The 25,031-nt window shown below is 42.9% G+C and overlaps 1 protein-coding gene across 2 annotated transcripts; it reads left to right on the top strand.

The window, feature by feature from the left end:
• Window positions 1–5,884: 5,884 nt before the first annotated feature.
• On the top strand, window positions 5,885–22,126 carry LOC110489111 (RNA 3'-terminal phosphate cyclase). 2 transcript variants are annotated; one of them, XM_021561803.2, is made up of 12 exons: window positions 5,885–6,081; window positions 6,635–6,669; window positions 6,764–6,864; window positions 7,396–7,539; window positions 7,905–8,028; window positions 8,494–8,552; window positions 8,649–8,790; window positions 16,147–16,268; window positions 19,849–19,907; window positions 20,588–20,682; window positions 20,911–21,015; window positions 21,134–22,126. In XM_021561803.2, exons 2-12 carry the CDS (start codon window positions 6,637–6,639, stop codon window positions 21,230–21,232), a joined length of 1,083 nt encoding a protein of 360 aa, XP_021417478.1. In that variant the 5' UTR covers window positions 5,885–6,081; window positions 6,635–6,636; the 3' UTR covers window positions 21,233–22,126. The 2 variants fall into 2 exon arrangements, with proteins under 2 accessions (XP_021417478.1, XP_021417398.1); XM_021561723.2 differs by lacking the exon at window positions 5,885–6,081 and having other exon boundaries at window positions 6,202–6,669.
• Window positions 22,127–25,031: the final 2,905 nt, after the last annotated feature.

Genomic DNA, 25,031 nt, shown 5'->3' with positions numbered 1-25,031 from the left:
GGTTGCTTACCAAAATGACATTGAATGTTCCTGAGTGGCCTAGTTACAGTTTTGACTTAAATCTGCTTGAAATCGATGGCATGAAAATGGCTATCTAGCAATGATCAACAACCAACTTGACAGCGCTTGAAGAACTTTTAAAAGAATAACGGCCTAATATTGTACAATCCAGGTATGCAAAGCTCTTACCCAAGAGAGGCTTACCCAAAAACACTCACAGTTGTAATTTTCTGCCAATGGTGATTCTAACATGTATTGACTCAGGGGGTTGAATACTTATCTAATCAAGTATAATAGTATATAGTATACTTTTTATTCCACTTTAAGACATTACAGAGTATTGTGTGTGGATCATTGACCCTTCGTGGTTGAGAGAATGCCAAGAGGGTGCAAAGCTGTCATCAAGGCAAGAATATAAAATATAAAATGTATTTTGATTTGTTTAATACTTTTTGGTTACTACTTGATTCCATATGTGTTATTTTGTAGTTTTGATGTCTTCACTATTATTCTACAATGTAGAAAATAGTTCAAATAAATAGTAGTTGTGTCCAAACTTTTGACTGGTACTGTGAATATACAGTGGGGAGAACAAGTATTTGATGCACTGCCGATTTTGCAGGTTTTCCTACTTACAAAGCATGTAGAGGTCTGTAATTTTTATCATAGGTACACTTCAACTGTGAGAGACGGAATCTAAAACAAAAATCCAGAAAATCACATTGTATGATTTTTAAGTAATTAATTAGCATTTTATTGCATTACATAAGTATTTGATACATCAGAAAAGCAGAACTTAATATTTGGTACAGAAACCTTTGTTTGCAATTACAGAGATCATACGTTTTCTGTAGTTCTTGACCAGGTGTGCACACACTGCAGCAGGGATTTTGGCCCACTCCTCCATACAGACCTTCTCCAGATCCTTCAGGTTTCGGGGTTGTCGCTGGGCAATACGGACTTTCAGCTCCCTCCAAAGATTTTCTATTGGGTTCAGGTCTGGAGACTGGCTAGGCCACTCCAGGACCTTGAGATGCTTCTTACAGAGCCACTCCTTAGTTGCCCTGGCTGTGTGTTTTGGGTTGTTGTCATGCTGGAAGACCCAGCCACGACCCATCTTCAATGCTCTTACTGAGGGAAGGAGGATGTTGGCCAAGATCTCGCGATACATGGCCCCATCCATCCTCCCCTCAATACGGTGCAGTCGTTCGGTCCCCTTTGCAGAAAAGCATCCCCAAAGAATGATGTTTCCACCTCCATGCTTCACGGTTGGGATGGTGTTCTTGGGGTTGTACTCATCTTTCTTCTTCCTCCAAACACGGCGAGTGGACTTTAGACCAAAAAGCTATATTTTTGTCTCATCAGACCACATGACCTTCTCCCATTCCTCCTCTGGGTCATCCAGATGGTCATTGGCAAACATCAGACGGGCCTGGACATGCGCTGGCTTGAGCAGGGGGACCTTGCCTGCTCTGCAGAATTTTAATCCATGACGGCGTAGTGTGTTACTAATGGTTTTCTTTGAGACTGTGGTCCCAGCTCTCTTCAGGTCATTGACCAGGTCCTGCCGTGTAGTTCTGGGCTGATCCCTCACCTTCCTCATGATCAGTTTGTAGGGGAGGTGCAGCCTTGCTAATGGTCTGGTCTTTGGAGTCCTTCAATGTCATCTGAAGTCTCCCACCTATCCGAGCATACATGGATGACATGACTACACTGACCACCACTGCAGCATGCACCAGGGGGCTACTTGCAAAACTGCAGGATAACATCAAGTGGGCCTGGATGAAAATCAGGCTAAGCAAATCTCGAAGCATCTCCATAGTTAAGGGACAGCTTGAAGATGTGAGGTTCTGCATTGGAGATGACCCGATACCATCGGTGTCTGAGCAACCCGTCAAGAGCCTGGGTAGATGGTACAACGAAAGTCTCCGTGATAAAGATCAAGTGCAGCAAGTAAGGCAGGACATCGCTGACGGTCTTGAGAACATCAACAAGACCCTACTGCCTGGGAAGCTCAAGCTTTGGTGCCTACAGTTTGGACTTCTCCCCCGGGTAATGTGGCTACTCGCCGTCTATGAGGTCCCAATAACAACAGTGGAGAAGATGGAGCTAACTATTACCTCATACGTGAAGAAATGGCTGGGTGTCCCACGATGCCTGAGTAACATCGGCCTCTATGGCAAAGGGGTCCTTGAACTACCTCTTACAAGTCTAACGGAGGAGGACAAGTGCTCTAAAGTAAGACTTCAGATGACATTGAAGGACTCCAAAGATCAGACCATTAGCAAGGCTGCACCTCCCCTACAAACTGGACGGAAATGGACATCATCCAAGGCTGTGCAGCAAGCAACATCAGCCCTGAGACACCAAGACATTGTGGGGAATATCCAGCATGGAAGAGGAGGCTTTGGCCAGGCAGCAAGCAAACCAACGTTCCATAAGGCAACAACATCTGAACGCAGGAAGCTGGATGTCGAGGAGGTGCGCAGACAGGAGGAGACTGCAAGAAGTGCAATGGCTGTCTCTCTTGCTAAACAAGGGCAATGGATGCGGTGGGAAGGCCTGAAGAGGAGAAAGATCAACTGGAGTGAGCTTTGGCAAATGGAGGCAAGCAACATCAGCTTCATCCTAAGAGCTGTTTATGATGCGCTTCCATCACCGAAAAACCTACATCAATGGTATGGCGAGGACCCGACCTGCCCCCTCTGCCCAGCTCCAGCGACTCTCAGGCATATAATGACAGGTTGCAAGACCAGCCTCTCACAAGGCCGCTACACCTGGAGGCATAATCAGGTCCTCAAGAGCTTTTCTGCAGCACTTGAGACCAAGAGGAGTGCAACCAATTCATTACCTCCAAAAACAAGCAATCCCATCAAAACAACAACATTCATCCGGGAGGGACAGAAAAGACCCAAGCACCTCCTACGAAGCCAGAAACTGGACACCTAGCCATGGCCCAGCACTGGAAGATGCTTGTCGATATTGGCCAGCAACTCATTTTTCCACCTGAGATTGCTTCTACCAACCTTAGGCCAGACATGGTACTCTGGTCCCCTTCACGAAAGGCTGTGTACATCATAGTGCTCACAGTCCCGTGGGAAAACTCTGTTGAAGAGGCCTACGAGCGTAAGAAACTGCGTTACACAGAGTTGGCAGCAGACGCAACTCAGCGTGGCTGGAATACAAAAGTCTGGCCAGTTGAAGTGGGATGCAGAGGATTCGTGGCTTATTCCACCATAAGGTTGCTGAAAGAACTTGGAATCCATGGACAGGCTCTGCGGCAGACCGTCAGAGCAGTTTCTCAAGCAGCTGAAAGAGGCAGCCAGTGGATCTGGATCAAACGGAAGGACCCTTGCTGGGCTCTTCCCTGACCCCCCACCCCCACCTGAGAACCCAATTCAGATCCCTCCAACTTGAGGAGGGCATATGAGGTATGCGGTCAGCTGTAGGGCTGGCTCAGGGAAGAGGACGCCCCTGCCTTGCATAGTCCCGTGGGAAATCTTAATTGTGCATGGGACTTTAGCTAAGGCTTGATCCCCCTTTAGCTGGCCACCTTTGATGAGGGTGTTTAGTGATTAAAGGCCGAAACACCCACTGATTCGAAGGCACACTACTGAGGATGTGTCCCAAAATTGACATCTTAACCCAGTCTAAGAAATAAACATCCCATGCCACTCTGTCAACATCACGGCAAATCTCATGTGAGTGCATACCATCTATTGGCACAATGGACAGTTTTAACATCTCGTCCCGTGTTTTATGATTCTGGTGGACATTCCTGCAGTCAGCATGCCAATTGCATGCTTGCTCAAAACTTGAGACATCTGTAGCATTGTGTTATGTCAGAAAACTGCACATATTAGAGGGGTCTTTCATTGTCCCCAGCACCTGTGTAACGATCATGCTGTTTCATCAGCTTCTTGATATGCCACACCTGTCAGGTGGATGGATTATCTTGTGAAAGAAGAAGAAATGCTGATTAACAGGGATGTAAACAAATTTTTGCACAACATTTGAGAGAAATTAGCATTTTGTATATAGACTTAAAAAATATATTTATTTATTTATTTTATTTAAAGAAATATATACTGTATTATTGACTGTATGTTTGTTTATTCCATGTGTAACTCTGTGTTGTTGTATGTGTCAAACTGCTTTGCTTTATCTTAGCCAGGTCACAGTTGTAAATGAGAGCTTGTTCTCAACTAGCCTACCTGGTTAAATAAAGGTGAAATAAAAATAAATAAATACAATTTTGTGCATATGGAACATTTGTGGGCTCTTTAATTTCAGTTTATGAAACATGGGACTAACACTACATCTTGCATTTATATTTTCGTTCAGTGTATATACATTAGGACATTTACATAGTGAACTCGTACATATTGTAAATATGAAAATAGAATATAGAATTTCAGAACGTGACCTACCGCTTGCATGTCAATGTCAGACTAAGAAGAATTTATGTTCGCAATCTTCCCCTATCTGCAAACGTAACCAACGGCATAAAACCTTATTGATATTTAAATTCAATCAATTAATATAAATATATTTCTGCTGTGTCAAGTGGAAACATAACCAACCCTTTTACATTAACAACACATTCATTGTCAATAACAACCACAAGTTGATATTTCCGGTATATCACACAGTGTAGTTTGTTTGTTATACTGCAGATTTGAACATGCAAAATGATCAAGTGCTGCTAATCAATGTGTTTTGCATGGGTTATGAATGGGTTATGTATGGGTTATGTATGGGTTATGTATGGGTTATGTATGGGTTATGAATGGGTTATGAATGGGTTATGTATGGGTTATGTATGGGTTATGAATGGGTTATGTATGGGTTATGAATGGGTTATGTATGGGTTATGAATGGGTTATGTATGGGTTATGAGTGGGATATGTATGTTATGAATGCGTCAGGTTATTATAGGTTATTAATATGTTATGTATGGGTTATGAATGCATTATGTATGGGTTTTGAATGGGTGAAATATGAGCTATGAATGTGTTATGTATGGGTTATGAATGGGTTATATATGGGTTATGTATGGGTTATGTATGGGTTATGTATGGGTTATGTATGGGTTATGAATGGGTTATGTATGGGTTATGAATGGGTTATGTATGGGTTATGAATGGGTTATGTATGGGTTATGAGTGGGCTATGTATGTTATGAATGCGTCAGGTTATTATAGGTTATTAATATGTTATGTATGGGTTATGAATGCATTATGTATGGGTTTTGAATGGGTGAAATATGAGCTATGAATGTGTTATGTATGGGTTATGAATGGGTTATGTATGGGTTATGAATGGGTTTTGTATGGGTTATGAATGTGATATACATTTTAAAACTGGGAACCAATCAAACAATGGGATGCCTATCCAAAGACAAGGTCTGCAACCACTGTTGAACTTTGTGTTTTGATGCATCTCACTTTGTGTTTTGTTGCTTATCCAATAAGAGTATCCAACCTGATCATAGGAGGAGACAGAGCCTTGACTGCATAGGAAAATCTTCCTAATAGAATATCTGTGCTAACGTATGGATATGTTTATTGGGTGCAAGTGCATCCAGTATTATTTTTGGTGTGCTGAATGGGGCAAAAACCTGGCTCCTCTGACCCCAAGACAAATATTCTACTTGCTACTAGTCAAAATGCCAATAATAATAGGAACATACTGTACCTATGTGGCAGTGTTTATTAAGGTAGACTCAGCAATATGACGTAGATGCAGAAAGTAAACAGCATTTTAGGTTAATTTCCTTCAACAAGCCCGAGGCTCAACTTCTCCGCTGTTTCAGTCCCGTGGCTTTTAAGCTGTAACAGTGTGAAGCGAACATGCGCGCTTGCGCAGATACTGTGTGTGACCGTGTGAGAGCAATGTCTTGCATCTCGCTCATCTCATTATCTGCGGTGTTGCTCGTTGCAATGCCATGACTTAAATGCTCTCTCGCTCTCTTTCACACACACACACACACACACACACTGTAATGCGTATTAAAGGGCGGTTGAATTACACAATTCACAATTCATTGGTCATGAAGCACGAAAATGCTAAATATCTAAGGTAAGGACACCAATGCAATTTTGGTAAACCATCCCTTTAATGCCTATGCATTAATTAATTGTTATGATTTTTAGTATTTTTTCTAGGCCTTTCCCACTACTTTTCCAACTTTGAACAGGAGTCAATTGATTGCTTGCTGATCACAATTGCGCATGTGCTAACAGTCAACACGATCAAGAGTAGCAGCCTTAATGCTGAGCAACATTTCATGGAAAAATGTGAATAACACGTGAACATCGCAGTTCAAATATAACCCGTTTTTTCGTATCGTTGTGGGATTTTCCTTTTTTCTCTCCCAAGTAATAAGAAATTGCTTTCATTGATAACTACCGCACTGCGCAGTGACGGTTGGGGGAAGTTCACAATTGGAGTAGCTACCCCAGACGCCGGCGGAGTGTCTGTTACATCAAACGCTGTAAAAAGCTACTTGAGAGCAGAGCATCCGCATTTGCGTGTTTTCATATCTTTAGGGACAGACATCATACATTTCTTATAGTGGAGAAGTCATTGAAAAACATAAATATTTTTCTTCTTGTTTCAAAAATGGCCGCAGCAATGGTGGAAATGGACGGAAGTATAATGGAGGGTGTGAGTATTTCAGACGATTAAAATACACTTTATACTACATATTTTATCAACATGATGTTTTTTACTATGTATATTATGTTTTGTCCTCTTTCAGGGCGGGCAAATTTTGAGAGTATCTGCCGCACTGAGTTGCATCAACGGCGCTTCCATCAGAATAAACAAAATTCGCGCAGGTAGAGGTACACCAGGATTAAGGTATTCATTTCCTAAATCCATGTCATGAATTTGTAGAGTATGTAGCTGGCTAGACGACAACAAAAGCCACATGTCATCCTACTAATATAAGAAAGCTTCATTCGAGTTGCAGTCTATAGCCCTGGGGCAATCGCCGGCGTCTCCAGACAGAAGTTTAGTCAATCAGAAAACAAAGCAAAGTTGGTTTAAAGGACCTTTATTTTCCAAGCAGATAGAGCGTCAACTTTAATCTGACAATTAACTGTTTTACAGCCCATGGTCTATATCTTATCTTTTGTTTCATATTTAATGGCAGATGCCCACCCTCATAGCTATATTTTTCATGTGATCCTTTGTTGGTAATGTGCAAGCACATGGCACATTGACTTATTTCTATCAACAACTGAACTAGAAAACTTTTCCCTCATTTCCTTGTGTCATTCAGTGCAGATGATATCATAGCCTACATATTGTCATTATTCAATTGAAATGGCTACGTTTTTTTCCCTTTCATTGTTAACCCCTTGCCCCCCTTCCCCTTTTCACTACTAGACCACAGCATCTGTCGGGGTTGGAGTTGGTGAGGGACATTTGTTGTGGAAATCTTGAGGGAGGCTCTGTGGGATCTACAGAAGTCACACTCACCCCTGGGAAAATAAAAGCTGGGAATCACACCGCAGACCCACAAACGGCAGGGTAAATCATGTTAGGCTGCACCACCGTTATTCCTGACGGCACACATTCAATGGGAGTATGGGACAGACAGTTTTTGGTTCCTAATCTCAGACAATAATTTATTTAACTAGGCAAGTCAGTTAAGAACACATTCTTATTTACAATGAAGGAACAGTGGGTGAACAGCCTCGTTCAGGGGCGGAATGACAGATTTTTACCTTGTTAACCCCCCCAGATTTTTACCAGTTAACCCCCTCCCTGGGCACCTATGATGTCGATTTTTAAGGCAGCTCTCTGATTCAGAGAATGCATTTAGTTGTACAACAGGGAAGGTAAAGGGGAAACCTAGTCAATCTATCTCATACTTCTATCTTGCTTTGTTCCAGGAGTGTGGGGCTGCTGCTGCAGGTCTCTCTACCCTGTGCCCTATACGCTGATGGCCCCTCTGAGCTCTGTCTGAAGGGGGGCACCAACGCGGATATGGCCCCGCAGATTGACTACACCATCAAGGTATGGCTAACCTTAACCTGTGTTGGGAGAGGTACCAGTGGCTGTAATTTTTAACATTTATTTGACCTTTATTTAACTAGACAAGCCAGTTAAGAACAAATTCTTATTTTCAATGACGGCCTAGAACAGTGGGTTAACTGCCTTGTTCAGGGGCAGAACGACAGATTTTTACCTCATCAGCTCGGGGATTTGATCTTGCAACCTTTCGGTTACTAGTCCAACGCTCTAACCACTAGGCTACCCTGCCGTAATGTGGGTTGTGTTCATGGGAAATCATGAATTTTAGTTCTCACAAATTCTTAAATACCTTGTCTATAGACAGGCACAAATATGGACTGCTTGGTTTATGACTGTCACTAAACATCCTCTTATTTGCCATCTACTTATTTTTAAGTTAGTTTCTTTGTGTTACCGTTATATGTACTCCTAAAGTCAGTTTTACATTTCCCCCCCCCCCCCCCCCAGGTATTCAAGCCCATTGTGGAGAAGTTTGGTGTACATTTCAACTGTGACTTGAGAATGAGGTTAGTATCGTCCTCCCTGTTAGATTAGTGTTGGTGTAAAAAATACTGCCTGGTCCCCAAAATATAACCATGCGTGCATGTTCTTGTCTTGAATAGGGGCTACTACCCCAAAGGCGGAGGTGAGGTGGTGGCTAAGGTTAGCCCAGTGAGCGAGCTGAGCCCTGTCAACATGACCGAACGAGGAACCATCTCCAAGATCTATGGAAGGTCCTTTGTTGCTGGGGTTTTACCCTATAAGGTACCATACCAAGCAATGGCTTTGGGTTAGAGTTGCCTATGCATTTTACTTTAAGTTACTGTTATACAGTGCCTATAGAAACTCCACACCAGCTTGAACTTTTTTTTCACGTCTTGTTGCGTTACAAAGTGGGATTTAAGAAGATTTAATTGTATTTTTTTTTGTAATTGATCTACACAAAATACTCCATAATGTCAAAGTGAAAAGAGAATTCTACTCATTTTACAAATTACAATTTTTTTTGTTAGGCTAACTGGCTTAACAAATCGCAAGTTATATGGACTCACCATGAGGCCATTAGGGATTTTAAAACTGCTGCAGAGTTCAATGGCTATGATGGGCGAAAACAACCGAGGAAGAAAAAAACACGGCAAAGGAATTATTATTTTTGGCCTAAATGCAAAGCCTTATGTTTGGGGGCAAATCCAATACATCACTGAGTAACTACCTCCTTTATTTTCAAGCATGGTGGTGACTGCATCAAACAGGATTGAGCTAAGCCAGTGTTTCCCACACTCAGTCCTCAGGACCCAAACGGGTACACATTTTGGTTTTTGCCCCAACACTGCACAGCTGATTTAAGTGATCAAAGCTTGATGATTAGTTGATTGTTTGAATCAGCTGTGTAGTGCTTGGGCAAAAACCAAAACGTGCACCTTTTGGGGTCCAGAGGACAGAGTTTGGAAAATCCTGAGCTAAGCACAGGCACAATCAAAGATAACCTGCTTCAGTCTGCTTTACACCAGACATTGGGAAAGGAATTAATCTTTCAGTGGGACAATAACCTACAACATAAAGCCAAATGTACACTGGAGTTGCTTACCAAAAAGACAATGTTCCTGAGTGGCCAAGTTACAGTTTTGACTTAAATCTGCTTGAAAATCTATGGCAAGACTTTTGTGAAGTGCTGGTTCAGGAAAGTTATTGTATTATTAAAAACAAGGTATTTGGTATTTATTAGGATCCCCATTAGCTGTTGCAAAAGCAGCAGCTACTCTTCCTGGGGTCCACACAAAACATGAAACAATACAGAATGACATTATACAGAACATCATTAGACAAGAACAGCTCAAGGACAGAAATACATTTTTAAAAAGGCACACGTAAAAAGGAGAGGGGTTATTTAAGATAGTCCTTGAAGAAGTAGGGTTCCAGGTGCTTTTGGAAGATGTGCAGGGACTCTGCTTTCCTAGCTTCAGGGGGAAGCTTCTTCTACCATTGGGGTGTCAGGAGAAGAGCTTGGACCAGGCTGAGCGGAAGCTGCCCTCCTGTAGGGGTGGTTGGGCCAAGAGACCAGAGGTGGCTGTACGGAGTTGGGGTGTAGGGTTTGAGCATAACCTGAAGGTAGGGAAGGGCAGGTCCTCGTGCTGCTCTGTATGCAAGCCCCATGGTCTTGTAGTGGATGCGAGCTTCGACTGGATGCCAGTGGAGATTGCAGCAAAGTGGGATGATCTTGCAACCAGAAGGTTGCAAGATCGAATCCCCGAGCTGACAAGGTAAAACTCTGTTGTTCTGCCCCTGAACAAGGCAGTTAACCGTAGTCCGTCATTGAAAATAAGAATTTGTTCTTAACTGACTTGCCTAGTTAAATAAAGGTGTTAAAAAAAGGATCTGATGGTTCACGGTGTCAAAGGCAGTGGCTAGATTAGAGGATGAGAACAGAGGAGAGAGAAAGTAAGCTTTGGCAGTGTGGAGAGCCTCTGTGACACAGAAGAGCAGTCTTGGTTGAGTGACCAGTCTTGAAGTCTGACTGGTTATCGGAGTTGATCAAACAAAGTGTTTTGGAAAGATTTAAGTGTTGTATTTTTGAGGAGGGGAGCGTCTCCAGACGTTTTGAGGTCAAGGTCAGGGATTAATTGACGAGGGAAGTGAGGACAGGGAGAAGGTCTCCAGAGATGTTCTGGAGGAGGGGAGGGGTTCAAGCGGGCAGGTTGTTGGGCAGTCAGACCTCCCTAGTTTCACGGTGTAGGGAAGTTCTGTGTGAGTGGACCAGTTGAATCAATAGGCTGAGTGAATGACTAGCGGATGTCTTCAACCTTCTTTTCAAAGTGGCTGACAAAGTTGTCCGGGGAGGGGGTGGAGAATTAAGGAGCGAGGAGAAGGTTGAAAAGAGTTAACTAGGGTTAGAGGCAGAAGCTTGAGATTTATAGTGATAGAAAGTGGCTTTATTGGCAGATACAGAAGAGGAGGTAAAAATCTGTCGTTCGGCCCCTGAGCAATACAGTTAACCCGCTGTTCCTAGGGCGCCGAAGACGTGAATGTCGATTAAGGCAGCCCCCCGCACCTCTCTGATTCTGAGGGTTTGGGTTAAATGCGTAAGACACATTTCAGTTGAAGGCATTCAATTGTACAACTGACAAGGTATCACCCTTTCCCTCAGAGGAGGGAGTGAAAGTATGATAGGTCCTGCGGAAGTTTAGTTTCCCTCCATTTTCACTCAGCTGCCCGCAACCCTGTTCTGTAAGCTCGCAATGAGTCACTCAGCCACGTAGTGGGGGGGCTGAGCCGGCCAGAAGGATAAGGGACAGTGCGAGTCATAGGATGTGGAAAGGGAGGGGAGAGTAGGGTCGACGAGGCAGAATCAGGAGACAGGATTTAATATATATTTTTTTACCCCTTTTTTTCCCTCCCCAATTTCGTGGGAACCAATTGATAGTAGTTAGTCTTGTCTCATCGCTGCAACTCCCGTCGAGAGCCATGCGTCCTCTTGAAACACATCCCAACCTAGCCGCACTGCTTCTTGACACAATGCACATCCAACCCGGAAGCCAGCCGCACCAATGTGTCGAGGAAACACCGTACACCTGGTGACCTGGTCAGTGTGCACTGCACCCGGCCCGCCACAGGAGCCGCTAGTGCGCGATGAGACAAAGATATCCCTGCCGGCCAAACCCTACCAAACCCGGACGACGCTGGGCCAATTGTGCGTCGCTCCATGGACCTCCAGAATCACCAGAATCTCTGGTGACACAGCTAGCACTGAGATAGTGCCTTAGACCACAGTGCCACCCGGGAGGCCCGAAGAAGGATTTAATAGAAGGGAGAGATGATAGGATAGAGGGAGTGGGAGAGCGACAATTGCGACGGTGCATGACCGTCTGGGTAGGGGCTGAGTAGCTAGGGTTTGAGGAAAGGGAGACCGAAAAGGAAGCAAAGTAGTGATCAGAGACCCGGAGGGCGGTTGTAGTGAGATTAGTAGGTGAACAGCCTCTAGTAAAGATGAGTTCAAGCATATTGCCTGCCTTGTGAGTTGGAGGGGATTGGGAAATGTTGCGGTCAAGGGAAAAGAGAGAGTTGGAAAGAAATTAATCGAAGACAGAAGTCTGGAGGCATTGTCAGGAAATTAGCTTATCAAGGTGTCAAACTCATTCCACAATACAGGTGTGCAAAGCTCTTATGAGACTTACCCAAGAAGACTCCCATCTGTAGTCGCTGCCAAAGTTTTTTTTTCAACATGTATTGACTCAAGGGGGTGAATACATATCTAATCAAAGTATATATATTTTTTTCATTAATCGTTAAATGTTTTACAAAATCTTCCACTTTGACATTACAGATTACAATGTGTGGATCGTTAACACATTTTTTAATATGAAAATCCCTTTTAATCCCACTTTGTAATGCAACAAGATGTGTAAAAAGTAAACGGGCCGTAGACTTCAAATAAAATTGTATTAGTCACATGCGCCAGAATATAACAGGTGTAGAGCTTACAGTGAAATGCTTACTTATGAGCCCCTAACCAATAATAAGAATAAGAAATAAAAGTAACAAGTAATTAAAGAGCAACAGTAAAATAACAATGGCGAGACTATACAGGGGGGTACCGGTACAGAGTCGATGTGCGGGGGCACCGGATAGTCGAGGTAATTGAGGTAAGATGTACATGTAGGTTGAGTTATTATCTATGCATAGTCACTTCAATAACAGAGAGTAGCAGTGGTGTAAGGGGGGGGGGGTAATGCAATAAGTCTGGGTAGGCATGTGATTAGCTGTTCAGGAGTCTTATGGCTTGGGGGGTAGAAGCTGTTTGGAAGCCTAGACTTGGTGCTCCGGTACCGCTTGCCGTGCGGTAGCAGAGAGAAAGTCTATGACTAGGGTGGCTGGAGTCTTTGACAATTTTTTTAGGGCCTTCCTCTGACACTGCCTGGTATATAGGTCCTGGATGGCAGGAAGCTTGGCCCCAGTGATGTACTGGGCCGTACGCACTACCCTCTAGTGCCTTGCAGTCGGCGGCTGAGCAGTTGCCATACCAGGCAGGCAGTGATGCAACCAGTCCAGATGCTCTTGATGGTGCAGCTGTAGAACCTTTTGAGGACTCATGCCAAATCTGTTCAGTCTCCTGAGGGGGAATAGGTTTTGTCATGCCCTCTTCACGACTGTCTTGGTGTGCTTGGACCTTGTTAGATTGTTGATGTGGACACCAAGGAACTTGGAAGCTCTCAACCTTTTCCACTACAGCCCCTTCGATGAGAATGGGGGCATGCTCAGTCCTTTTTTCCCTGTAATCCACAATCCTCTCCTTTTGTCTTGATCATGGTGAGGGAGAGGATGTCGTTCTGGCACCACATGGCCAGGTCTCTGACATCGGCGAACTTAACGATTGGAGTCGTGCCTGGCCATGCAGTCATGAGTGAACAGGGAGTACAGGAGGGGACTGAGCACGCACCCCTGAGGGGCCCCTGTGTTGAGGATCAGCGTGGCGGATGTGTTGTTACCTACCCTTACTACCTGGGGGAAGCCCATCAGGAAGTTCCTGATCCAGTTGCAGAGGGAGGTGTTTAGTCCCAGGTTCTTAGCTTATTGATGAGCTTTGATGGAGGGCACTATGGTGTTGAACGCTGAGCTGTAGTCAATGAATAGCATTCTTACATAGGTGTTACTTTTGTCCAGGTGGGAATGGGCAGTGTGGAGTGCAATAGATTGCATCATCTGTGGATCTGTCAGCGCAGTATGCAAATGATGTGAGTGCTTTGTGTTGGTCGTCATTTAGGCAGGTTACCTTAGTGTTCTTGGGCACAGCGACTATGGTGGTCTGCTTAAAACATGTTGGTATTAGACTCAGACAGGGAGAAGTTGAAAATGTCAGTGAAGACACTTGTCAGTTGGTCAGCGCAGGCTCGCAGTACACGTCCTGGTTATCCGTCTGGACCTGCGGCCATGTGAATGTTAACCTGTTTTAAAGGTCCTACTTACATTGGCTGCAGAGAGCGTAATCACACAGTCTTCCGGAACAGCTGGTGCCCTCATGCATCTTTCAGTGTTATTTGCTTCGAAGCGCGCATAGAAGTAGTTTAGCTCATCTGGTAGGCTTGTGTCACTGGGCAGCTCTCGGCTGTGCTTCCCTTTATCATCTGTAATGGTTTGCAAGCCCTGCCACATCCGACGAGCATCAGAGCCGGTGTAGTACGATTCGATCTTAGTCCTGTATTGGCGCTTTGCCTGTTTGATGGTTTGTCGGAGGCCATAGCGGGATTTCTTATAAGATTCCGGGTTAGAGTCCCACTCCTTGAAAGCGGCAGTTCTACTCTTTAGTTCAGTGAGGATGTTGCCTGTAATCCATGGCTTCTGGTTGGGGTATGTACGTACGGTCACTGTGGGGACGACGTCATTGATGCTCTTATTGATGAAGCCAATGACTGATGTGGTAATCTAGTCACTGGTGCTTCCTGCTTTAATTTTTGCTTGTATGCAGGTTTCAGGAGGATATAATTATGGTCAGATTTGCCAAATGGAGGGTGATTTTAAGTTTCCCTGTATTAAAGTCCACAGCCAAGAGTGGCGCCGCCTCTGGGGGAGTGTTTTCCATGTTTGCTTATGATGGAATGCAGCTCATTGAGTGCGGTCTTAGTGCCAGCATCAGTCTGTGGTGGTATGTAGACAGCTATGAAAAATACAGAAACTCTTGGTAGATAGTGTTGTCTACAGCTTATCAAGAGATACTCAGGCGAGCAAAATCTTGAGACTTCCTTAGATATCGTGCACCAGCTCTTGTTTACAAAAATACATAGTCCGCCTCCCCTTGTCTTAACAGACGCCGCTGTTCTATCCTGCCAGTACAGCGTATAACTTATACGCTTATAATGTTGTCATTCAGCCACAACTCTGTGAAGCATAAGATTTTACAGTTTTGAATGTCCCGTTGGTCTTCCGTGTAGGTCATCGATTTTACTTTCCAAAGATTGCACGTTTGCTAGCCGAATGGAAGGCAGTGGGGGTTTATTCGTTGGCCTACGAATTCTCAGAATGCAGCCTGCCCTCCAGCCTGTTTTTCTCCACCTTCTCTTCATGCAAATGACGGGGATCTGGGCCTGTTCCCGGGAAAGCAGTATGTCATTCCTGTCAGACTCGTTAAAGGGAAAAAAGGATCCTGCCAGTTCGTGTTGAGTAATCGCAGTTCTGATGTCCAGAAGTTTTTTTTGGTCATAAGAGACGGTTGCAGCAACATTATGCACAAAATAAGTAAAAAATATAAGTTCCAAACAATGCAAAGAAACAAACAAAAAATACACAATCTGTGGCTATGTATGAAAGAGATTCTGTGTACTATGTCATGTGCACAAGTCATTGCTCTCTCTCTGCTGTGTCCACTGATCTGTTGGCCCTGCCCTGCAACCTTATTGGTTAACGCTGGGCAGACCTTTTGGTAGCTGTCACTCAAATGCGAGGGGCTGAAGCTCTTTGCGTAGAACTCAAATTCCTACGGGGCTGGCCCACATGGGGTGGAAATTTAGGGGAAATGGCGCGGCTTCAAGAGAACGTTTCTTTCAAACTAGTGATTTCGTGGCTAATTGAGGTAAGACATTATGCTTACAATTGGCTCATTCACCCCTCTCCCCTGTAACTATTTCCGAGGTTGTTGCTGTAAATGAGAATGTGTTCTCCGTCAACGTACTTGGGAATATAAGGGTTAAATAAAAAATCTTCATGTATGAGCTACACATTGACACATCCAGCCCAAATAGGGAGGTAGTCACCAAAATACCGGAGCGTGTATTAAATGTAGTACTGTAGTGATTACTTTTAGCCCTACCTACATGTACATATTACCTCAACTACCTTGTACCCCAGCACATTTACTCGGTACCGGTACTCCTTGTATAATCTTTTCACGGTGAAGTCTACACTTGTTGTATACGGCGCATGTGACAAAGTAAAATTGAAATTTTGCGGTTTGGTCCTTATTCCACTTGTGTACTTACAAACAACGGATTAGACCTTTCTGGACAGGTGAAATGCATGTGATGGAGCAGTTTCCTGTCCGTCTGCTACCCCTCTGGACTTAAATGCACATGATAAAATGAAGTAGTTTCTGAGATCAGATTTGAGTGAGCTCAAATACTCCTTTTCCTCCAGCTTGCCAAGGACATGGCCACGACTGCAACAAGAGTTATCAGGCGAGAGATAAAGGACCTTTACATCAACATTCAAACACTGCAGGAGAAGGACATGGCCTGTGGAAGCGGCAACGGCATCATGTGAGCGTATTTACATGACATTAACCATTGCATTATCACTCAAATGTATTTATAAAGCCCTTTTTACATTGGCAGATGTCACAATGTGCTTACACAGAAATCTAGCCTCAACTCCAAACCGCAAGCAATGCAGATGTAGAAGCATGGTAGCTAGGAAAAACTTCTTAGAAAGGCAGGAACCTAGGAAGAAACCTAGAGAGGAACCAGGCTCTGAGGGGTCTTCTTTTGTCTGTGCCGGGTGGAGGTTATAAGAGTTCATGGCCATTAAGGCCAGATCGTTCTTCAAGAAGTTTAAACGTTCATAGATGACCAGCAGGGTCAAATAATAATCAGTGGTTGTAGAGGGTGCAACAGTTCAGTACCTCAGGAGTAAATGTCTGTTGGCTTTGAGGTCGAGACAGCAGATGGGGTAGGGAGAGGGAGGGTCTAACCACAGGTCCGGGACAAAGTAGCACCTCTGGGGAACAGGTCAGGTTTTCCATCGCCACAGAAACTGGATCAGAGGCACAACCAGGTGGACTAGGGACACCCAGGAGTCATCAGTCCAGATGGTCCTCCGGGAGGGGAGAGCGATGGGAGAATTAGAGGGACACCAGATAAACCTGTAAACACTGTTAAAAGTTGTCTATACCTGTATGACCTCAGTAAACCTGGATCAATCACAATCAATGGTAATGTTTTCTGTGAAGATCTTTGTCAAAACAGTTGCACTAGTGGAGGACATTGGGTGTCATCTGAACATGCTTCATAGGTAGTGATGTGACTATCGTGATGGTTATTTTATCAAATCAGTTAACTGTTTAATTATTACGTGATTAAATTAATCATGTAACAATTAACTCATTAGCAATCTTGGGGCACCACGAAGTTTGTTTCATGAGTTACCGTTTCCCGAATTAACTAAAGAATATCAGAATATATTGTAAAATTAGTCATCCATTAATTATTAGTATTATTATTACCTCATATCAGTCTTTCTGAATGTCGTTGACTTCAAATCTGCATGAACCCTAGTCTAAATGTTTCAGTGATAGTAAATAATTAAGACAATTTGTGTAACTAAATAATCACACAGAATTACATAAACACACACACGATAGATTATATGTTGAATACTAGCATAATGCAATGAAAAGTCCCTAGTGGACTAACCTGATATGACAGCTTGGTACACAATGAAAAGGGAGGGGCATATTAATTTATTATACATACGTGTGAAGCTATGCTCATGGGAATATGAATACTTTGCACATGAACGACCGCTCATTCGAAAATAATTGCAATGTGTATATATATTTACGCTTGTATGTCTTTCTCTGTTGAAATCGCCCGGTCCATCTATTGGGAGTCATTCAACAGAAGTCTCTGGTTTGTCCACCAGAGGTCACAGTGTCCTTTGTATTTGTTGTCGTCTTTCTTTGTTTTGGAAGTGTTCGTTAGATTGGAGGGTCTTGTAGTGGGTCGTGTAGTTTTAGACCATTTGTCATGTATTCAGCTCGCGCTGCACGTATACTGGGCTAGTAGTTTAACATCTTGAAGCTAGGGGGCACTATTTTTATGTTTGGAAAAATAATGTTCCCAATGTAAACGGCCTATTTCTCAGGCCCATATGCTAGAATATGCATATAATTGACAGATTAGGATAGAAAACACAAAATATTGTCTGAGTATAACAGAACTGATATTGCAGGGGCAACCTGAGGAAAATCAAACCAGGAAGTGGCTTCTATTTTGAAAGCTCCATGTTCCATAGCCTGCCTAAGCTCCATTTAAAGGGATATCAACCAGATTCCTTTCCTATCGCTTCCTCAAGGTGTCAAGTCGTTAGACATAGTTTCAGGCTTTTATTTTGATAAATGAGCGAGAAAGATAACATCGCGTCAGGTGTTCGCATGAGTTTTGCTCGCGCAACAGAGATTGGGCAGCCATTGCCTCTCCCTCCTACTGATAAAGACAGTTGCAGTTGATATATTATCGATTATATATTTTTAAAACAACCTGAGGATTGATTATAAAAATGTTTGACATGTTTCTGTGGACATTACGGATACTATTTGGAATTTGTCTGCGTTGTTGTGACCGCTCTTTCCTGTGGATTTCTAAACGGTATTTTGGATATAAAATAATCTTTATGGAACAAAAGGAACATTTATTGTGTAACTGGGAGTCTCGTGAGTGAAAACATTCTAAGATCGTCAAAGGTAAACGATCAATTTTATTGCTTTTCTGATTTTCGTGACCAAGCTACTTGATGCTAAGTGTACATAATGTTTAGTCGAGCAATCGATAAACTTACACAAACGCTTGGATTGCTTTCGCTTGTAAAGCATATTTTCTAAATCTGAAACGACAGGTAACTAACTGTGTTTTGCAATATTGCACTTGTGATATCATGAATATAAATATTTTTAGTAATATTATTTGAATGTGGCGCTATGCAATTCAGCGGTTGTTGATGACAATTATCCCGCTACAGGGATGGGTAGCGTCAAGAAGTTAAAACGCCAGTAGCTACGCGGCAATGTACTGGTGTATATTTAAATTGCAACCATTTTAATGTGTTGCTGGTCTACTGTAAATTTCATTAGGAATCCTTTTATGCACTCACCTTGAAGGGCGTGGTTACTGACTTGGCAAAAGGTTTTTATATAAAAAATTATCTAATTTAGAAGGTTAAAATCACATTTCATCTTCTCACAAATTGTTTCATATTTAATCATCTGTTGTACAACATTTAGATGTAAACCTGACCCTGTGAATGCGTACACTTTCAGAGATAGTTATTTAGTTTTACCGTCCTTAATTCTTGCGGATCAGTGGGACGCTAGCCAACATCCGGTGAAATTGCAGAGCGAGAAATTCAAAATGTAAAATTCACCATTCATGAAAATACAAGTGTCTTACATCGTTTAAAAGCTTAACCTCTTGTTAATCCAGGCGCTTTCAGATTTCAAAAAGGCTTTACAGTGAAAGCATATCATGCGATTATCTGAGGACAGCGCCCCGTGTAAAAAAGCATTACAAACATTTTCCAAACAAGCAGAGGTGTCACAAAAGTCGGAAATAGATCCCTTACCTTTGAAGATCATCCTCTGTTTGCAATCCCAAGGGTCTCCGCTACATAACAACTGTTTGTTTTGTTCGATAAAGTCCTTTATATCCCAAAAAAGTCAGTTTAGTTGGTGCACTTGATTCAGTAATCCACCGGTTTCCCTTGTTCAAAATGCATACAAATGAATCCCAAAAGTTACCAATAAACGTTGTCCAAACAAGTCAAACAATGTTTCTAATCAATCCTCAGGTACCCTAATATGTAAATAAATGATACAATTTAAGGAGGAGAATAGTATGTTCATGGTGGGCGAGAGAGAGGAGGGGGTGGGAGGGCTTATCTTTGATCCTCACCCAGGAGGGAAAGTCATGACGGTAGACTGATGGCTTGCATAATGTTTTGTGTCCCTAGTTTGGTGGATAGACAATAGAGAAGGTTACTTTCAACAGAACTGCCATGGGTTGTCTGTCATCTTAAATGCTATCCACCTCTACCACATTTTTGATATGGGGTCTCTATTCTCCCCAGAATCATCGCAGAGTCTTCCACAGGCTGTATATTTGCAGGGTCAGCTCTTGGCAAGAAAGGTGAGAAATCCATTGTTCTTATGCTTGTTTGGTCTTTGAAGTGAAGTGTACAGACCAATATGTACCACTAGTGGGCAACGTTCTACAAAGAAAGACATGCTTGACAATGTTATGATGAGAAACTGTATATAAGCTTGGATGGTGAGTAAAGTTGTGCTTCAACATAAGCATTGCTAAAGCCATACAAGGTAAGCGGTCAACAGCAGAGAATAGGGAAATATTGAGAAAAAGGAAAATGTTGTTGGCTAACATTTTTCAATTGCTATCATATGCATCTGTAGGTTGTTTTTTTAATGTTGTGACCGTTACATGAACAAAAGTTTGTTCTATTGGGGGCAGAGTTAGGAAGTGTATGTATCTGAATAATTTAAATATCCAACCCAGCTCTATCCAATGACCTGGTTTGTACCTCCCCTGTGACTCTCTGGCACACCCTCGCACACCGATAACCTCTGGGCCAGTATTCTCAAATCTTCTAAGAGTAAAATATCTGTTGATTTGGAGTCAGTTTTGCTTTTTAGATCATAATATGATTGGATTATTCTAGGGAGGCCTGATCCTAGATCAGCACTTCTGCTCTTAGACGCTACAAATATGGGCCCAGATAAAATAATTGGGGCAAAAAATATAACACGTGCTGAGCAGATTGGCTGTCTAACGCTGGTCCCCCAATGTCTCAGGTGTGTACCCAGACAAAGTGGGCTTTGAGGCTGCAGAGATGCTGCTCAGGAATATAAGGCACAACGGCTGTGTGGACGAGTTTCTGCAGGACCAGGTTAGCAATGAACCACGCACACACAGGGGTATTTCACAAAGCAAGCTTGGGTGTCCTCCTGTAAGTAAACTAGAATCATTGTAATTAACGTATACTTCCAAATTCAAGTTAAGAATGGGTGCTGGACACCATACCTCTCCTTGCCTCACTGTCCATCTCACAGCAGCCACTTGAACCTACTCTATTTGGAATCAGCTGCTGACCTCTTCTTCTTTCACTCTCTGGCAGCTCATCCTTTTCATGGCCTTAGCAAACGGCATCTCCAGAATCCGCACTGGCCCAGTCACCCTACACACAAAGACTGCAATCCATGTGGCAGAACAGCTCACCCAGGTGGGTCCAAAACACATTTTAATTGATTTCCAAAGACTCAATTGATGGGAAAATGAGCACTCAGTGCATGGTTTTATAAAGTCAACTTTTTTATATCAAATTCTTTCCTTATTCTCAGGCCAAGTTTACAGTGACCAAGGCAGATGACGAGAATGCCAGCAATGACACCTACATCATCGAGTGCCAAGGAGTGGGTGTCACCAACCCCCATTTCTAGCCACACCCATGTGTCTAACCGCCCCTTTTATGTTGTCTCCACCTGCAGCCGTGGATAGAAGAGGCACTGGAGACACTACTGTGATGTCACCTAACGGTCGGATGCTGCTTCTATTTATATTACAATTTATCATGGCCCTCGTGGCACGATATTCAAGCAAATGAATTATTGGTTTACAAACGCACAGCCACATGACAGTTGGTCATCGTTGTCCTTTCCCCCTATTGCATTAACTGTCATTACCCTCGTAGCTTGTATAACTCAGGGTATTAATGCCTTACACTGTTATAATAAAAACATTAGATTTCTGTGTAGAAGGGGTGTACGTTTCAGCAGTCTCAGTGCATACAGGCTTTTATGGCAAAAAAAAACCCATTGTTCATGTTCTCTGTCCCTAGTTGATCATTCTAGTTCCATTTTGCTTCATACGGGGAGGATTTCTGTATTTTGAAAGATATGTCTTGAAAAAGTGATTGCTGAAAAGCAAAACATTTAGGGGTTATGACAACAATGGACTAATGAAACAAATACCAATATATTGTTTTTGGGTGGAGTTTTCCTTTATGTCAATTGTTTCACTTATTAGAATTTTTTTTGGTGCATTGTTTGTCACTCAGGTAATGCAGATTAGACTGCAGAGTTGTGTTGACTACTGTATTAGTCAGATAATGTTTAAAAGACAATGTGGAGATTTGTTTTCCACATTGATTTGAGAAAATATGAATAAAATACCTTATTTTTGCCTTCTCTGAACAGAAGATGATCTTGAGTAAAGGATTTGTGACATATCATGGATTGATTCAGATATCTTCTCACCCCCAGAAATGCGTAGCTGGATGTCTGTCATCACTCATAACCCCTTCATTGCATTAAAAAACTAAATCCATGTCTTTACATATCATGGTAGTGATTCAAACTGTTTTAGTACAGGAGACTATTTAATTCCAGTGAATGACTCGTTCCAGGAATCTTAATGTGCTGAAGAGTACATAGCCATAGCATGGAGTTGCTTGTCTGATAGTTATTAGCTATCTAGCTGACCCAGCTTGATAGCATGGTCATGTTATACTTGCCAACTAATGATTCACCAGCAAGAACCTTTGCTTATTGCCATTGCAACTGTTGAGGTGCTTGGTGTTCTTATTCCAGATCATTAGCAGAAATAGCTGCAGGGTTGTCTGACTGGAAAGCATGCAGTCAGACACCTTGAGCATTTCATTGTGCATGTGACAACTAAGTCTTCAGGAGTGAAGTGTAGACCTGTGAAAAACCTTATGCAACTTCTCTCAGCAAAGCTGACTTTTTTTCCTCCCGTCTGCAACTACTTAACAACTTTTTCGACAAGCTCTCGCAAGTAATGAGAAGGTCAACTATGGTATGTTTTAGCTTTGCTTGTTGAGTGGTTATGAAAGTGGTTAATGTGTGAGGGCTTGAGGGTTGACTGCAAGGCTTGTTGCTTAGCTATTTTTGTGGCCTAATTCAATTCTCTTCACTCACCACCAAATGTGTGGACATCTCATTGGTGAGGTTGTTGTGAACATTGAGCTTTTTCTCAATCTCCAGTTATTCACAACCGCAATCTACGTGTGTTGCTGATAGTCACAAACTTCCTAATTTTAAGCTATTGTTTTAGATTGAAACAAAATAGTTTTTATTGGTAGCTCAGTCACTGAATTGTATACCAATTTTACAGTACATACATAAAACTACATTCTCAATAAAAAAATAATCCCAAAGTACTACACCCATAATAGCACCACTATATTAAACTTTAGTCTGCTTTGTCTATTTCAGGGACACCCCAGGTCCTGGTTATGTACTCACGGCAGGGGATATTGTGTAATCTTATCAGTTATCATCTTGGCCTGTTTCCTTCCATCTTTTCATCGTTTTTCTCCACCCATCCTGTTTGTCTGTTCTCAGATGCAATAAAAGGTTCCAAACCTTAAAGACCATTTAGGGAGCTGATGTCGGACTTGAAAGTATGATAATGAGAAAGATTTGTTTGCTACAGTACAGCAGGCCTACAATCAGTTATCTCTGAGTTCACAAACCGTGGCGGTGCTGATAGATACAGTATGTCAACACCACATTACTTTAGGGCCGTTGAAGCATTTTTACTGCAAATAAAGCAAGAGAAACAAACTATAGTAATCTTATCAGGTTCATAGTGTAGGAACAGGCCTGAAAATGTACAGTGTAAACAATATACTGTAACCTGTATTTGTCAAATATACACACTTATGTTGTTCCTCGTCAACCATTGCTTAACCTTTCTGAACTGCCCTTACAATGGTTGCATAAGGGATTATTGTCAACACACTTCTGAAGTGAAAAGATTTACTCAGAGTTGGCAGAGCCATAAAAGCCTATGTTTCAAAACCAGTGCTATTTCAACTACCCAACACTGAGAGGTTGGGGAAATTGCATCACGCCACTGTTTTAAATTCGCAAAACACCCTGTCAAGACAACTCTCTTGATCTAATACTCCTATTGTCTGGTGGTTCTTTAGAATAAACTGATGAGAGGAAACTATGCACATCCAAACATTCTCTTGTCTGAAATTGCTTTCCTTGTTGCACAGTGCAGGTAAGCCATCTCTTCACAGCACAGAGGTTGGTGTCACTTTAATTGGAGAGGACGGGCTTGGGGTAATGACTGGACCGGAATCAGTGGAATGGTATCAAACACATGGTTTGATGCCATTCCATTTGCTCCGTTCTAGCCATTCTTATGAGCCGTCCACTGCTTTACAGGTACAGGTTTGCTTGTCCTTCTTTTCCATGATGTCAGACATGGAGAGTATTAAGTTGCCTCAACATCAAATACAAACAACTCCTCAATGAATGGTGTGTGTGAAATACTGTAATACAAAGCACGGCAATCAGATGACAAGTGAGCAGCATTTATAGGGCAGATGGATTTCTATCTACATAGAGTAAATGGCACATTAGTGGTTGATCAATCGGAGAGGGAACTCAAGGAAGATTGAAATTCCCACCTTGCCTGCTGTGTAACAGGAACAGGAGCCCCATGTGAGGGCCGATCACATTGCAGTAACCTGAGGTGGTTACCTGATCCCACCTTGCTAGCTTTGTGTTCCTCTGGCATGCTCAGGGGTACAGCACTCACAAAGCCCCTCTTTCTATCGTTTGGTAAACATCGACTTGTTTATATTCTGGGGTTGGAGCGGCACAGTGATCCACAGAGTTGTCGCTGAAGGTCCCGGGTGGCCCTCAAACCTCCCGTTTTGCTGCACCCCAATGAAGGCATGTCAGACGTTGCTTCCTGGAGGACCCAGGAGCACTGTGACTGGAGCCAGCCTGCAGCCGCAGCATCAGCCCCCCAGCGGGTCTGGATCTCTCTCATAGCAGGTGAGCTAGATCCATGGAAAACCACACTCTCCCTAACTGCTGCCAGAGGCATCAATCTTTACTAGGATCAATGAGTATTATATCTGGGATTGGGGTTTGTTTTATGTGGTCTCTTCTAAGCTCCACCGAAAACAGGCACGGTCTTTATTGCAATCCTGTGATTGAATGAAAATGAAACAAACAGCTACTATCATCAAGGCATGCTATCACAGATAGTGAAACTGCCACGTCCGTTTGTGACATTACAAAGAAGTTACTGTATACAATGAGCACTTTTTTTCTCCCTTGAACATCATTCCCGACGCAGCAACAAAAAAAATGTGCGCATTTTGCGACGCTCCTCAGCTCTGCTTCGTCAACAAAACAAAAACAACATCGGAGGGGTGGCCAGTGACGCTGTTTCCCTACTGCGGATTCCGTCTTT

The sequence above is a fragment of the Oncorhynchus mykiss genome, chromosome 1 (assembly GCF_013265735.2).
Source record: "Oncorhynchus mykiss isolate Arlee chromosome 1, USDA_OmykA_1.1, whole genome shotgun sequence".
Classification (NCBI taxonomy): domain Eukaryota; kingdom Metazoa; phylum Chordata; class Actinopteri; order Salmoniformes; family Salmonidae; genus Oncorhynchus; species Oncorhynchus mykiss.
This window is presented reverse-complemented; position numbering and strand designations above follow the sequence as displayed.

Bases quoted from the DNA above. Each gene is read 5' to 3' on its own strand.
- LOC110489111 (XM_021561723.2), top strand. From the start codon at position 6,625: ATGGCCGCAGCAATGGTGGAAATGGACGGAAGTATAATGGAGGGT. The intron at 6,865-7,395 runs GTATTCATTTCC...TTTCACTACTAG, and splicing joins AGAGGTACACCAGGATTAAG to ACCACAGCATCTGTCGGGGT. The intron at 21,016-21,133 runs GTGGGTCCAAAA...CCTTATTCTCAG, and splicing joins TGGCAGAACAGCTCACCCAG to GCCAAGTTTACAGTGACCAA.